Source organism: Molossus molossus, unplaced genomic scaffold, assembly GCF_014108415.1.
Source record: "Molossus molossus isolate mMolMol1 unplaced genomic scaffold, mMolMol1.p scaffold_m16_p_21, whole genome shotgun sequence".
NCBI lineage: Eukaryota > Metazoa > Chordata > Mammalia > Chiroptera > Molossidae > Molossus > Molossus molossus.
Window position 1 is genome coordinate 30,852,744 of NW_023425357.1, and position 15,024 is coordinate 30,867,767.

Sequence of the window (15,024 nt, forward strand, 5' to 3'; positions counted from 1 at the left end):
CCATTCCTGGTCAGGGCATCTGCCTAGGTTGCAGGCTCGATCCCTAGTAGGAGGGGTGCAGGAGGCAGCCAAGTGACGATGTTTCTCTCAATGTTTTTTTTTTTTTAATACTCACCTGAGGATATTTTTCTGTTTATCTTCAGATAGAGTGAGGGGGGAGAGAGAGAGAGAGAGGGAGAGAGAAACATCAATGTGAGAGAGACACACAGATTGGCTGCCTCCCACACGACCCCAACCAGGGCCAGGGAGGAACCACAACGGAGGTATGTGCCCTTGACTGAAACTGAACCTGCGACTCTTTGGTCTGTGGGCTGATGCTCTACCACTGAGCCAAACCTACCAGGGCTCTCATCGATGTTTCTATCTTTCTCTCCCTCTAAAATCAATAAAAACATATTTAGAAGAAAAAAGGATAATGGTTGGTCACAGGATCCTGGCAAGAGTCAGAGAGCCAGCCAGGCTGGGCACCTATGTGGCCAGAAACAGTGGCCCAAATTCTGCTGCAAAGCCAATCTGGGTGGACTCCGTGTCATTGCTGCAGGCATAGGGACTGCAGAGTGTACTCCAGCAGCAATGACACAGGGGCCACCTTTGCGGCAACACTGTCTCTGCTGGGGCCGCTAACTCTGGGAGCCTCTGACACCCCAGGACAAAGGTTCCCATCAGGCTGCGCTTCTCAACATCCCTGCCACTACTGCATGTCCCTCATCTGTGTGTTTCTCAATGCCACAGCAAAGGACACACCTTTGGGGCCATCTCAGGGTTCGTGGGTGGAGGTGGCAGTGAGCACGTCCTACCTGAAAAGTCCAAGACAACCTTCTCGTCTGGAGGCAAGTTAGCATAATGCCACGGTTCTCCATGTCGGTCCCTGTACCTGCAGCATTGGCATCACCTGGGAACATGTTAGAAAAGCAACTTCTCAGCTGTCCCAAACCCAGTTTGTCCCGCAGAAATTCCGAAGGTGAGGCAGATTATCTGGGTTTCAACACCTCCAGCTACTTCAAACACAGGTTCTGGTTTGAGAACCACTGGCAGAGAGAGGCAAAGAGCTTGAGTCTAAAGTCAGACCGCCTGAACTTGAGGCCATGCTCTGCCACTTACTGTGAGACTTTGGGCAAGTTATTTAATACTGAGGGGGACCAGTTGTCCCAATTTTCCTGGAACTGTGCCATTTTCAGCATTCAAAGTCCCATGTACTGGGAAACTCCTCCATCTCAAGCAAACCAGGGAAGTTGGTCACCCTAAAACATCTCCCTGCCTCATTTCTGTAAAATGAGGATAGTAAAATAGTTTGTACATTGAAGTGTTTGAAAGAGTGCCTGGTAAACACCGATTAGTGTTAGCTCAGCTGAGCTAGTGCCTTACTTTTTTTTATTCCTTCATCATTATGCCATCTAAACTTCATTTGTTAACTAAATACATTTTAAATAAGTACAGTGCTTAAAACTGGGCCTGGTGGATAGTAAATGCTCAACAAGTCTTAGCTATTCTCATTCTTCTGATTATTAACTCTTAGCAAATATTATTTGGCCACAATTGAGTCCAAGTTTCAAGCAACCATCAGAGCCAACAACAGAACCATCCCAGCTACTCAAGCCAGTCCCATAAAATCCTAAATGTCAATACATTCAACCCCACTAACGTTATTTTCTTCCTTCCCCAGTCTCCACCCTCAGAAACCATTGCCAGGTTTTCTCCAATATCAATTAGCAAAATCTCACAGTTCTTTTTTAAATCCTTACCACCCAAGGATATTTCTCCATTTATCTTCAGATAGAGTGCGAGGGACGGAGAGAGAAAGAGAAAGAGAGAGACAGAGAGGACAGAGAGAGAGACACACACATACATCAATTGGTTGTCTCCCACACGACCCCAACCAGGGCCAGGGATTGAACCACAACCGAGGTACATGCCCTTGACCAGAATTGAACCCGAGACTCTTTGGTCTACGGGCCGATGCTCTAACCACGGAGACAAACCGGCCAGGGCAATCTCACAGTATTTTTTGGTGATTCCATCCTTATCCCAGATTTGAAGTCATTGGCCCCCTGGGGCCTGCAAGGATCTGACTTATTATTTCAGTCCTGAGAAAACGAAGGGTGTGGGGTAAGGCACACAAGGGGACTCGTTCAGGCAAGGTCATGACAAGATCATTAAGGAAATGCTAGCTGCTGGCCATGGTTGCACATGTGCAATAGGGGTTGAGGGAGCCCAGGCTGAGTGAGGGCCTGCCACCTGCAGCACCTGGCTTCCCAGCTCACTCAGGTGGTCAATTCAGGACGCAAGAGCATGGATGCTCACTCAGAATGCTGTGGGCCTGGAAGTGGCACACATCCCACCCACACATAGCCGCTGGCCACGCCTCAGCCATGTAGCCCACTAACTACAAAGGAGGTTGGGAAACTCCAGCTAGATGCGTGCCCAGGAGGAAAGGGATGTGAGTTTGACAAAGAGCTAGTGAGTTTCTGCCACTGGGATCTTCAGAATAGCCCCGAGGAGTCACTTTGGCCAGCAAGAAAGGCTCTGTGGGGGAGAAGGGTAACTAAATCCTCCACACCCTCCCACAGAGCCCTGTTCTGACCACCTCTGCTCTCTACTCTTTCCCAGTTAGAGACTTAGCAACGGCGTGAAGCCAATGATGGTGTCATTTGATAACCATTCATTGATCAAGCTTTAAGTTTGGTTTACTCTGTCCACCTTGTAGTTGCAAGTTACAAAAATCCCCCGGTTTTCTAACCATGCCTTGAGCTGAGAATTTGGCTTTGAGCTTGTCTCTCTTTCCTTTGAGCTGTATGGTGCCAGAGCACAATACCCGAGCCAACGGCCCTTGACTTCAGGGTTATCTTTATGCTCTTCTATGGCAGGAGCCACCAGGTCCCAAAGCCTTGCCTTTGATGGGTGCTTTGTTCTGGGGGGCCCACAGGATTAACTGCCTCACTATGGCATGCCACGGGCGGCTGGCATCCTGTCCACTAATACGAGCTGGATTTTCACTGTCCTCTGACTACTTGCCAGCCTTACATCATCCCTCTTCCCCTCAGGACTTCTTGCTCCATCCACTCCTAGTTCTATTTTTATATCAATCAAGGTTCTTAGTCTTAAGCAAGATAAACTGATTCTGGAAACTCTAAGCAGAAAAGGAATTTGTTGAAGATACTGGTTCCCAGGAGATCCGGACGTCGGAGGGTCAGATCTGGAGGAGACCTACTGCCTCTGCTGGTCAGAGATGCCACAGTCAGCACCACCACTGTGGGATGGAGGTCCCACCACCTTTGAAGCTGCTGCCACTGCCACCACCAATTGCTGAGATGTGCTTCCTCACATTAGCAGCTTTCAGTCAAAGTTGAGCATGTGGGTCTGAGTGGAGGGGCCAAGTAATGTGCCCAGGCCATAGCTGCAAGAAAGGCTGGGAAAGGGAGGCAGAAAGGGGCATTTTTAACTTCTTTCATGGGAGGCAGGTTCTGTCTCAAAGTTGGGGATACCTCTAACACAACAGGGGGACTCAGATGTGGAGTGGTCAAAAGAATGTTGCCTACTGCAAGAATCCACCTGGTGAACCCAGGACTCCAGCCCATGCTCTAACGAGGGGCCTCACCAGCCACTGCGTTCTGTGCAGGGTAGAACAGGTAATGGAGCAGCCTTGTGCAATGGCAGCATGGCCTGGAGGTGCTGATAGAATCAGGCTCTGCTGGTAGCTGAGTGTCTTTGAGTAAGTCCTCTAGCTTCTAGGAACACTGCAGTGGCTGTGAGGCAGGGGACTGAGATCTCATTGGCCTCCTAACTTGCTCTCCATGTGGCTCAGCGCATGCAGTAGCCTTTCTATAAGATGGGGGCATTCTTAGCAAGTACCCTGCGAGGCTGTTATGAGGATTTAACGAGATGATCAATGTAAAGTCTGTAGCACAATGCCCAGGAAGATGCCACGATCCACTTGGTCATGGTTTGTTACTGATAATGAACTTCCCAGATACTCCACCAGTCAGTCCTTCATGATAACCAGCCTTGATTGGCAACCTGGTGGCCATGAGTGATTTTTTCCCATTTGACCAAAGGCTGGTCTCATGATTGATGTCTCTTGATTATACCTAGTTTTAGGGAACAGTGATATAGCCCAAAGGTCATGGCAAGCTTATTTTATTTTTTTAAAGGAATTTTAATGATACCAACCCTATTATATTTTTTATCCTCACCCTAGGATATTTTTCCATTTATCTTCAGACAGAGTGGGAGAGAGGGACAGAGAGGGAGAGAAACATTGGCACAAGAGAGACACATCGACTGGCTGACTCCTGCACGACCCCAAGCAGGGCCAGGGACCAAACCACAACCAAGGCATGTGCCCTTGACTGAAATCAAACATGTGACCCTTTGGTCTGAGGGCCGACGCTCTAACTGCTGAACCAACCAGCCACTGCATGGCAAGCTTATTTTAATGCTGGGCCGTTAGTGCTTGGGCATAGCAGGCTTTTGTAAGTGCCCATGCACTGTGGCCCTGTGTGGTAGGCATGGGTGTGATTTTCTGTCCCTCTGGACATTGCAAATGTGAAAGTGAGCACAAGCATGAATATATGCTAAAAGAACAGACAGAAAGGCAGACAACAGGGAAGTGCAGGTGTTTACCTTGGCACAAGGGCATTTGTTTAACTCTCTCTTGAGTGGAATGAATCCTGGTCATGAAAGGAAGACAGGGGCAAGGGTGGGGATACCGAATTGCCAGCTTCCTCCCTTGGGGACGTCATTGCCAGTCTTCTCACTGCAGTGAGCAGGTGCTCTTGGTGACTGTGTTGCAGAAAGTCTTGAGAACAGAAAAAGGAGAAGAGTCACATTCATTACTGTCTTGACAGCCAAAGTGGGCCATGGACAAGGACCATAGATTCAGGAAGAACAGGGTAGGCTTCAGTAGGGGCCTCAAAGACACAAACAAAAACCAGAGTTGATTTAATGGACTTCCATTCATGTATTCAGCATAAATCTACTGAACACCGACTAAGTGTCAGGCCCTGAGTGGGCCATGGGGATTCAGCAATAAGCAGGATTCGCCTCCATCTCCCTCCATCTCTAACGTGGTAAATGCTGAAGGAGCCCAAAAATGAGACAATCATCCCGTGACTGGTGCACTGACAGCTACGTTGCTTGACTTTTCAGCCCCCACCCCCCGAATTGGGTTCATCTGGCTCTTGACTTCTCCTCCAAGAGAGGGCAGTGGGATGTCCGCTCCCCAGCCCAGGCTGGTTGCTCACTTGGAGCGCTCTGGACGTTTCAGGCAGTCAGCCCAGGGGCTTAGCCCAGAGGCAGCTGTGGGGTGTGGACCTGGCAGCAGGGCAGGCTAGTGGGTGGGCAGACAGGCAGCAGGAGAACACTCAAGAATTAACCCGGACCAAGGCTGGGTGTCTCCTCGGAGGACACAAGGATCACAGACAGCCTCCCTTCTACCTTTTGACGGTACCACCTCCAAATTCCAGGGCCTGGGTGATGGGGTTGATATCCATGGTGTGGGGTTTCTTTTGTAATTATCTGTCTGATGGGAGGTAAGTGGTTCTCTCACGTGGTTGATACCCAAGGGTGGGGGTTTCATCTCAGCACCATGGTCCTCCGAGGATGAAGACGGTCCCTCTGGAGCCTGAGCCTGGCCCTGGGTAGGTGAAGCAGGCCCAGCTCTCCATTACTGCCTTTCGGGGTGTACTGCCCACCTCAGAGCTGAGAAGCAGGGAAGCACCAGCCCAGGAAGAAAGTTAGAGCCCATACCCATACGCACGCGGCTCTTCCTCCTGCACCCCTCCCTCCTCTGCCCACTCTCTTGTTCTCTCAGATTTAGACATGGCTCAGGAGCCCACACCCAGCCCTGCCCAGCCAGGCCAGAAGAGGCAGCAGGACACAGCCATCTCCTGGTGAGTCTGCCCGCCGGGGTGAGAGGCTTGTTTGGGGCTCTGGGTTCCCCTGGGATGAGACAAGGGCCCCAGCTCAGGCTGCCTGTCCTGCTCACTGTGGCACCTGAGGTCCTTTCTCCCTTGGCCTCCAGTTTTGTCTGTGCACTAAGGGAGTTGACTCAGCTCATTCCAAGGCCCCTTCTCACTGATGTAACCCATCCACCATTCAGATGGGAGACGAGTGTACCCCCTCCTCCCAGGGGAGCCTCCCCTATGGCACTTGGGGGCTTTTTTCAGGTATAGATGTTTGAGAAGTAACACATAAGAACCTTTCCGGATGAAATCTTGACTGTAAACTTGGGAAGCTTAAAGAAATCTTCAAGAAACCTTTAAATATTTTCAGAAAGGAGGTCACCAACCTCTGCCAGTCAGTGTGCCATTTTCACAGGCATAAGGAGAGTATTTGTGAACACGGTGGCCCCTTTGTCCCTTGGCTGGGCATGTGTGTTGGCCCCGCTGAGCTCCAGGCCCCTCGGTGGGCAATTGGTGCTTTCCGTCTTGCCAGTGGGGAGGCGGAAGGCCGTGGGCAGGTGGTTGCTCTTTGGAACAGCATCCGTGTCAATCACCTAGCGCCTGCCAAAGGTTCCGGCTTCTTTTGGATTTTGCCCAGCTCATGTCCCTGGAAGTGGGATGGCAGGGCTGGGCGGGGGGCTGCTCTGACAAGTGTCTGCACCTCCAGGTTGACCTGGAGCGATCAGGCCAAACCTCTCGCTGCGGCGGCAGCCTGGGGGTCTGGGGCACCCTGCGAGTGCCAGTGTGGGCAGCTTTTTCACTGCGTTTGTTTTGGGCTGTGAGTGGATATGTACTTGTGGGTAACCCGGTTTTTTAAACTTGCATTTCTCTAGCGATGTAGAACTGCATATGTGGCGTGTTGGTTAGCTGTCTCACGTGTGAGACTCTTATCTAGGAGTATCTATTGATACGGTTTTGTAGTTGTCTGGGATGCGAGGTAAGTGGTTCTCTCCCGTAGTTCCCTCACGTGTTTCTTAACCCGGCCACTTTGGAGGCTGTGCGAACCCCTTACTCAGATCTTCAGTCCCAGTTGCCGCCTTCAGATTTCATTCCTCCACCACCACCCACTTACCGCCCCCCCCCCCCAGCAAGCGTGGACCCAGTCCTGTTGGCCCTCTGAGGGGTGCAGCAACAGGGAAGCAGTGGGAAGTGATGACAGCTGTCCCATAGGGACTCAGACTCCATTTAGAGGGGCCCCAGCATTCAAGGCCTGGGGCAAGGGTGACCTCAAGAGCGATGGGTCCCCAGGGGACTCCAGTGAGGAGAATGAAGCACTTCCCCAGGGTTTGGGGCAGCAGTGAGTGGGCAGCTCTGGTTCTGGCCTCTTGGGATGTTGCCCAGAGGAGGGAGAGGTTCAGGGTGGGTTTTGGTGGCCACTGAGCTGCTGAATGACCTCTTCATGAGAACTGGTCAAGGTCAAGCCTCGAAATAGAACTTGTCAACCTGGAGGGAAAGGCTTGTGGTGGGAGGATTGCCCCAGGTCCTCTGCAGCATCACCACCCGCCCTCTCCCCATCCCCACCCGAGCCCCTGACCCCGAGGACACTTGAGAACATGGCTTGACCGTTGCCCATTGTGCCATTCCGAAGGTGCATTTTATTTATCTTTTTATGGGAAGCCCGAGCTTGCAGACTGCAACCATCAGCCCAGATCAGGGGGACTGATGCGGATGCGGACCTGTGACCAGGCCACTGCCCCTTCGGGAAAATGGGGCAAAGCCACAAGTCCAGGACACAAGCCTCAAACCTGGCTGATGGTGGAGCAAAGGTGGGGAGGTAGGCAGAGCAGGGAGACCCCCAGGTCCAGAAGGTAAACCCGTCTACAGCAAATGCTTCTGTAACAGTGCCTGCGCTTAACCCCTAACCCTGAAACCCATCCTGCCTGTTTCCATTCGGGTGGCTCCCAAGTCTGTGCTCAGTGGTCAGTGAAATACCATTCCTTTACCGTGCCATTAAAACATCATTTTAGAACAAATGTAAAGGGGAGGGGGACTAACCTTTGCATTGCCCAGGGATCGAATCCAAGCCTCTTGCATGACAGGTGAAAATTCTACCACTGAGCCACCAACGCTGCAGCCACAGGCCCCAGGCCTTGTCTTGTTTCTCTGAAGTCTCAGTCCAGTTGGGGAAGGAACTCCGACCAGCCTGAGGGGGCTGAGCAAGCTATTTCCCTGAAAAATAGTGCTCTACAGAAACTCGTCACCCTGAGTTCTGTCCCAGCTGGGTTGCTCCTAGCCATCAGGGGGCTGCCTGTTTCCTTCCCTGTGGCCTGGACCAAGACCCTGACCCACAGCCCTTCCGGAGCTCTGCTGGCTCACTTACCTTTCTCTAAGGATGGGCCTCCCACCACCGGAATCAGCATCCCTGCAGTTCCTGGAGCCGCCCACCCAGACTGCTGACTGCCGGAAGCTAGAAAGTGGGGACAAGGGTGGCTGAAAAATCCCACCTGCAGGTCTGGGGACCCTGTGGGGTGAGGGGGAAGGCCCACCTCACCCCCAGTGTCCTTCATTCCACCTCAGTGGCCCCCATAGGCATTGCCCCTCGTGGGCTGGGCCTGAGCTGGATCACGGCACATAGTACCAGAAAGTTGTTTCAGAAACTGCTGCCCCCGTATATCGCCACACTTTCCCCTCAATTCAGGCAGCACCTGAAGCTCCTGCAGCTGTATCCCCACTGGGCCTTTTTGCCCAAGCCAGGACCCAGTTGTCCCTCCCCACCAATCTCCCCATCCCTCCTGGGTCCAGGTCCCTGGAGGTCACGGTGCATTGAGAGAAGGAGGTGAGGTCAGGCAGTGACAACCTGGGAACTTCCAGGCTCATCCTCTCTCCCAGGACCTGGAGCAAAGACAAGGTGGCCCGGCCACAGCCCCCATCCTGCCTGGATCACCCTGCCCACACTGGGCCCTGCATCCTGGTGATCCCCACGCAAGGATTAAAGGCTCTCACACCCCTGCCATGGCTGTGGGCCCTGACTTAACTTTCTCCTTTCATCCCTTGCCAGACTAAGGTCCAGACTAGCAGTCTCTGGGCCAGGCAGAGGAGCTTTTGGAGGGCTTGGCTCTGGCTGGCCAGAAGCCTGTGGGTAATTGTCCCCCTCCTGCCACTTGGAAGGTCCCCCTTACCAGAGGCCAGCCATGGGGAAGCAGGTTTGCTATGGTCTTCCAAAGTGACTTTGGTCAAGTTCCTAGGGGCTCCTCCAGTGGAGAATACTGGGCTTCTAAGGAAAAGTTCATACTTATTTCCCCAAGTTAAATTGCAGTCTGGGTAGGAACTCTGGCACAGAACAGTGACCCTTTCCCCATTTGTCTCCGCTGCAGCAGCAATAACTACGACCTGTATGACAACAGCAACTCTGAGCTGTACAGGGAAGATGTTCCCTACAGGTGAGGGGATCCTGCCTCCTTGGTCCTCTGGGAAAACAAGTGGAGCTGGTTGGCCTGACTCCCTCTCTGTCTCCTAGGGTGTATAAATACCAGAGAATCCCTCCACCCATCAACCACGTGCCTGTCAAGATCAGGAGGACCCACATGGGCATGGGGGTCAAGAGCAGCTTCAGTCTCCACAAGGCCCCCAGCAAAAGCCACCTGCCCCCAAGGCAGATAAAGAGTGAGTGAAGGGGCACAGCCCTCGTCTACGAGGCTGGGAGGAGCTGGGCGGCCCTCGGCAGTTAGGGCAGGCCTGGGAGCCCTGGCAGCACTGTCCTCTGCCTCCTGGGCCTGGTGGGCACCAACTCTGGGCCTTCTACCAACAGTCCAGCCCGAGGCCCTGAACTTGATCAGGGGGGAGCTGAGCCAGATCAAAGCCCAGGTGGACCGCCTATTGGAGAGTCTGGAGCACATGGACCAGCAGAGGGACCAGCTTCCAGGTCAGGTACCCCACACCCTTAGCGGTGTCCAGCTTTGCCCACTCCTGAGGGTGACAGGAGCACCTGGAGTCCTGCCTTGGGCTCTCCCTATCTGCAGCACCCCCCTCCCCAACTCCCTCTAGCTGTTCCTGTGGCTTGAGAATCCTTGTGGTTTCCAGGTTGTCTTATGACCCCCACTCACTCAGTAGGTATCTGCAGCCAGAGGAGTGTCCCAGTCCAAACCTATCTTGTCCTCTCGAGCCCTAGACACGCTACATCAGTGCTCAGAATCAGGGGGCCTCTCTGGGGTCAGGTAGAGCCTCCAAACCTAGCCATTAACTGGTCACTCTCCCTGGACAGGAACAGAAGACAGTGAAGAGAACAGGGGCCCTGGAATTAAGGGTTCTTCATGCAGAACCACTGAACCCCAGCAGGAGCCCAGGGGCCAGAGGGCCCATCCAGAGGCAGGCAGCTCTGAGGACAGCACAGATCTGGAGGAGGGAGTGAGTGACCTGGCGCCTCCCCCATCCTCACCCTCCTTTTGTTTGGGTTCTAGGGCCTCTCTATGAGCAAGGAAGAAACTAGGGTTTGTGTGGAGCCCACAGTGGTGGTCGGAGAGAGGCTTATCATCCACTACCGGCAATGCCCAGAAGATAGCCGGTGCCCTGCTTATCCCCTCTCAACTCAGGCTTTGTTGGCTCAGCTGGGCCAGTTCTGGGCTAAAATACCATCTTCTCTTGCAAGCAGTGGGGGGACAACTTTGAGTACTGTAGAGGGAATGTCACAAGTATTCTTTTTTTTTTTTTTTATCCTCACCCAAGGACATTTTTTGATATTTTGTTCAGATAGAGTGGGAGGGAGAGCGAGAGAGAAACATCGACGTGAAAGGGACACATCAAGTAGTTGCCACCTGCACAACCCAACCAGGGCCGGGGACAAACTGCAACTGAGGTACATGCCCTTAGCGGGAACCGAACCCGGGTCTCTCTGGACCGCAGGCCGACGCTCTAACCGCTGAGCCAAACCGGCCAGGGCTGTCACAAGTATTCTTTATGGATCCAGATCACTCACCTAAGAACCACCTGGTAAGCTTGTTAAAACCCAGATTTCTACCCCGGCCAGTTTGGCTCAGCGGTTAGAGCATAGGCCTGTGGACCAGAGTTCCGGGTTCGGTTCCCACTAAGGGCACGTACCTTGGTTGCAGTTTGTCTCTGCCCCAGTTGGGGTCTTGTGGGTGACAACCATTCCATGTATCTCTCTTACACTGATGTTTCTCTCTCTCTCTTCCTCCCCTCTCCCGCCTGTTCTATCTGAAGATAAATGCAACAATGTCCTCGGGTGAGGATAAAAAAAATAAAATAAAATGATGATGATGATGAAACCCAGATTTCTGCCCTTTTCCTGCCCCAGTCTTTAGGCTATCTACATGGTACCATGCTCTCCAGGAACGCTGTGGAAAACATCTTCCTGGATGGAGAATATCCAAACCTAAATCTGATAACAGCCTTTTGTGCAGCTTAAAGGGCCCAAATGTTCCCGGCCCTATCAAATCCTCCTCCTCTATTGGGGGGGTCCCTGAGGTGGGCCACCTCAGCAAGACTGGGGCTGCTGAGGAGTTGGCAGTGCCAAGCTTCCCTTCCTCTGCTCTGCCCAGCTCTACCCCTTGACCTGCTGGGCTCGAGAGCTCTTCACTGCTTCCCAGGCCTGAGTCACAACTGGCAATACTGGGCTAGATGGAGAAAATGCTTTCTTCTGTTTGGTGGTTCTGGGTCCCCAGGTCTCAGAATCTGAGCTGCCAAAGCTGCCAAGAAAGGGAGGTGGGGATAGGGGAAGATGAGGATGTTAGCAGATGGCCCTCTTTCCTAGCCATACTGTGCTTCTCAGCCATCTGGGTCAGAGTCCTGCTTCTGTTTTTCCTATAGATGAAGAATCATACATGGGACCAGGAGGGCAGTCAGTAGGTTAAAATCCCTCCAGGGCTCATCTGCTCCAGGCAATTTCTCAGATGATTCCCTTCCTTGCCTAGTGTGTTTTTAAGGCCTCCTGGTGTCACCTGTGTAACCTGAGATACCCATTCCGGAGCGGAGGCAATGAAGTAGAGGCACAGCTCCACCAGACCAGCTGGGCAGCCTCCCCGTAACGGTGGCTTTAGCTTTGGATGATAGTCCGGAAGCTGGCAGGGATGAGATGGAGAACTACTACAGCCCAGCACCAGCTCACCATCCTCATGAAGCTGGGGCTGTCCTGCAAGAAGCTGGAGACCCCCCCCACCTCCCCAAAGCACCATCAGCTCTCTGACTATAGGTACTGCTTTGGATGCCCCTCCCCTCGAGACCCCACCAGTCCCATCCGGGTATGGAACATCGGACAGCAGTGGGCCCAGACAGCTTTCTCCAGCCAGTGGTATACAGGAAATAACCTACCCCACCCCCACCCCATCTGAAAATGAGCTGTAAGGTCCTCAGCAAGTGTCCCACATAACTCCCTTTGGTTCCAGATGCTCCATCCACCTTACCAAGCCATCCTTCAGAATAGGGGTGTCTATGTCCTCTTTCTACCTTGTCTCTTGCTGACATGATACGTTGTTATTTCAGATCTGCTCTGGAAATATGTATGTCAGAAGGGAAAAAAAATTGAAATTTGTATTTTCCCCTGGTCACTGGTTCTTGGTGTGGTTTCTGAGCCTCATTCTGCTCCCTGGGCTGCTCCAGGCCAGCCCCTCCTAGAGAAGCTGAGCAAGCCCAGGACACTCAAGCTCAGAAGCTCGTATCAAACCAGGGCATTGAGAGGGGACCAGGCTGCCCTGCCTTCCTCCAATCCAGACCCATGGGGCTCAGGAGCCGCCCAGGGACGATCCCACCCTTGTGGTCTGTCAGCCAGGCTGGTTCTGCCCTACAGAATGACCAGAGTGCATCTGGATTCCCGACATCCAGCTCCCATTCCTGGCAGTTCATCTGGTCTCTCCCAGGAACTGAGACTGGATAAGGGACACAAGATAGTGAAGCCAGTCCAGGCCCCTACTTATCAGCTATGCTGTTATGCATAATGCCAAGGAAGGGTGGGATCTGGCTTCTACTGAGAGCCAAATCCTTTCCAGCTACCCAAATCTGAGCTGTGGTCTTGCCCAAACCAGAGGCTGGGTGCGCACCCAGAATGCTCCTGGGGCCACACAACCCTCCCCACACTTATCACACCTCAGCATTGGCCCTGACTGGTACTTGAGGAGTAGGTTCTCAAAAATAGACCCTAAAGCTGCATTTCCATACATGAACCCCTGCTACTCCTTCTATTTCAGCCTGTCATTAAGGGACAGAACACATGTTAGACAATGCTGTCCCTAGTCCTTGACACCAGGAGTCCAAGAACACATTACCCAGCTCAGGAGAGCGTTGCTCTTTTAAATCCTGTACCAAGAAGAACCACACTATAAGGCTTTTTCAGATATAAAAAGAGTTTTTGTTTCAACTCAAAGTGAGAAGGCACAGCCCCCTTGTCCGTTCTCTCAAAAACAGCCCAGTTACATAAGTGGGAGTCACAGGCTGGCTTGGATGGGATCCATCCTTTACAAAACAGTTACTAGCTTCAGGTCCCATTTTCCAGGTAAGCCCAGCTTAAGTCCTTTCCAACTTGGGAGTCAGAGAGCTTCTGGTCCCGTTTTCCACGTAAGTCCAGCTGAAATCCTTTTCAAGTTGCGTCGGGGCTAGGATCCAGCTCAAGTAGAAATGTGTCTTTAACAGAACAGTTTGTAAAAAATTGTTCCAACACAGCTGCCCAGTGCATCTGTTCTGTGTGCACCCCCTACCGTCCTGGAGGGAGAACAGCGAGACGCTGGAGGGAGACCCTCTCTAGGCTCTTGAGTTCTCAGGGCAGTGAGGTCTGGAAGCCAATGGTGCAGGTCCTTTCAAGGGGCGGCAGGAGCAGCACAGGCCTGGGCATCTGTCATCCCTCTGGCTTCTGGTTCAAGGCGGGGCAGCGGCGCCCCTCCGACGGGCAGCCCGCACCAGGCACTGCTGCAGTACAGGGTAGAGGCGCTGGCAGCCCTCGAGACCCATGCGCACGGCCTCGACCCAGCTCTCGGTCGGACCCCCTTCCCCACTGCCCAGCAACCCAGCCACCTGATTAAGCACAGGCATGAGCGCCACAGTGAGACCGGCGGCGGCGTGCTCCTCCTCGAGCCGCGTGGGGTCCAGCAGCCAGGTGGGCGCGGGCCCAGGAGCGCGGCTTAGGCCGCAGCCCACCACCAGGTCGTACATCTCAATGCCCGCGTCGGCCAGGGCGAGCGCGGCGGCCGTGAGCGCAGCGGCCAGGGCCGAGCCACCGTCCTCCAGCAGCAGAGCTGACACTTCGAGCTGCGCGCGCGGGTAGCGGCCCAGGCGCACGGCCGGCTCAAGAGCCTCCTGCAGGGCCAGCGCCAGCTCGCGCTCCTCGCCGCCGCCCTGGGGCGCGCGGCGCCGGCGGCCCGCGAAGGGCGCGCGGCGGAAGTCACAGAGCAGGCGTCCCCGCAGCGCGGCCGGGGTCTCGCCTCCCGCTCCCGCCGGGCCGCCGCCGCGCTCGCCGCCCTCCGCCTGGCGCGGGCCGGACACGGCGCACAGGACCTTAGTGCCTCCCGCCTCCAGGTAGGCCGAACCCTTGGCCTGGCTCAGCAGCCCGGCGCGCGCGTACACGGGCCGCAGCCGAGTGGGGTCGCGGGCGTCGGGTGCCTCGTCCTCGTCGGCTGCGTACAGCTGCGGCGGCTGCGACTCCTCGGGCCCGCGGATGCGGCGGTGGTCCCCGGGCATGGCGGCGTCCGGCGTGCGAGCTGCTTCCGCCGCGCGCCCTCGCGAGGTCTGTCGGGATAGTGGCGAGCGGCGCCGCACCGCCCCCTACCGTCCTGGAGAGCGAACGGCGAGCGCGGCACAGCCCAGGCGCTGCCGCAAAGGACAGGACGGCTCTTTGGGTGGACTCACTCGGCAGGCCGTGGGACCTGAACTGGCCCGACTGACTTCTAGCTTCCCGGACCACGGCAATCCCCGGGTGTATGTCTACTTCCTTTCACTTATGAAGATTGTAATTATTTCAATTCTACACTTATTTGTGTAACTGTTTTAGGTGTTCCCCACTGCCTTACCCAAGAGGGCAATGACTTTTTGTCTTGGTCACTCCTGTACCCTCAGTACCCTGGCTGGCATAAACGCTTGTTGAGTGATTGGAATGATCTCTCTCCTGCCCTGGATTGTGTAAGCTCTTCGTATCCCCAACACTCAT

General features: G+C 54.0%; 1 protein-coding gene across 1 annotated transcript; it reads right to left on the reverse strand.

Annotated features, from left to right (window-relative positions):
* Positions 1-13,270: 13,270 nt before the first annotated feature.
* On the reverse strand, positions 13,271-14,582 carry EXOSC6 (exosome component 6). Its single transcript, XM_036275389.1, has one exon. The coding sequence runs from the start codon at positions 14,556-14,558 to the stop codon at positions 13,740-13,742; it is 819 nt and encodes a 272-aa protein (XP_036131282.1). The 5' UTR covers positions 14,559-14,582; the 3' UTR covers positions 13,271-13,739.
* Positions 14,583-15,024: the final 442 nt, after the last annotated feature.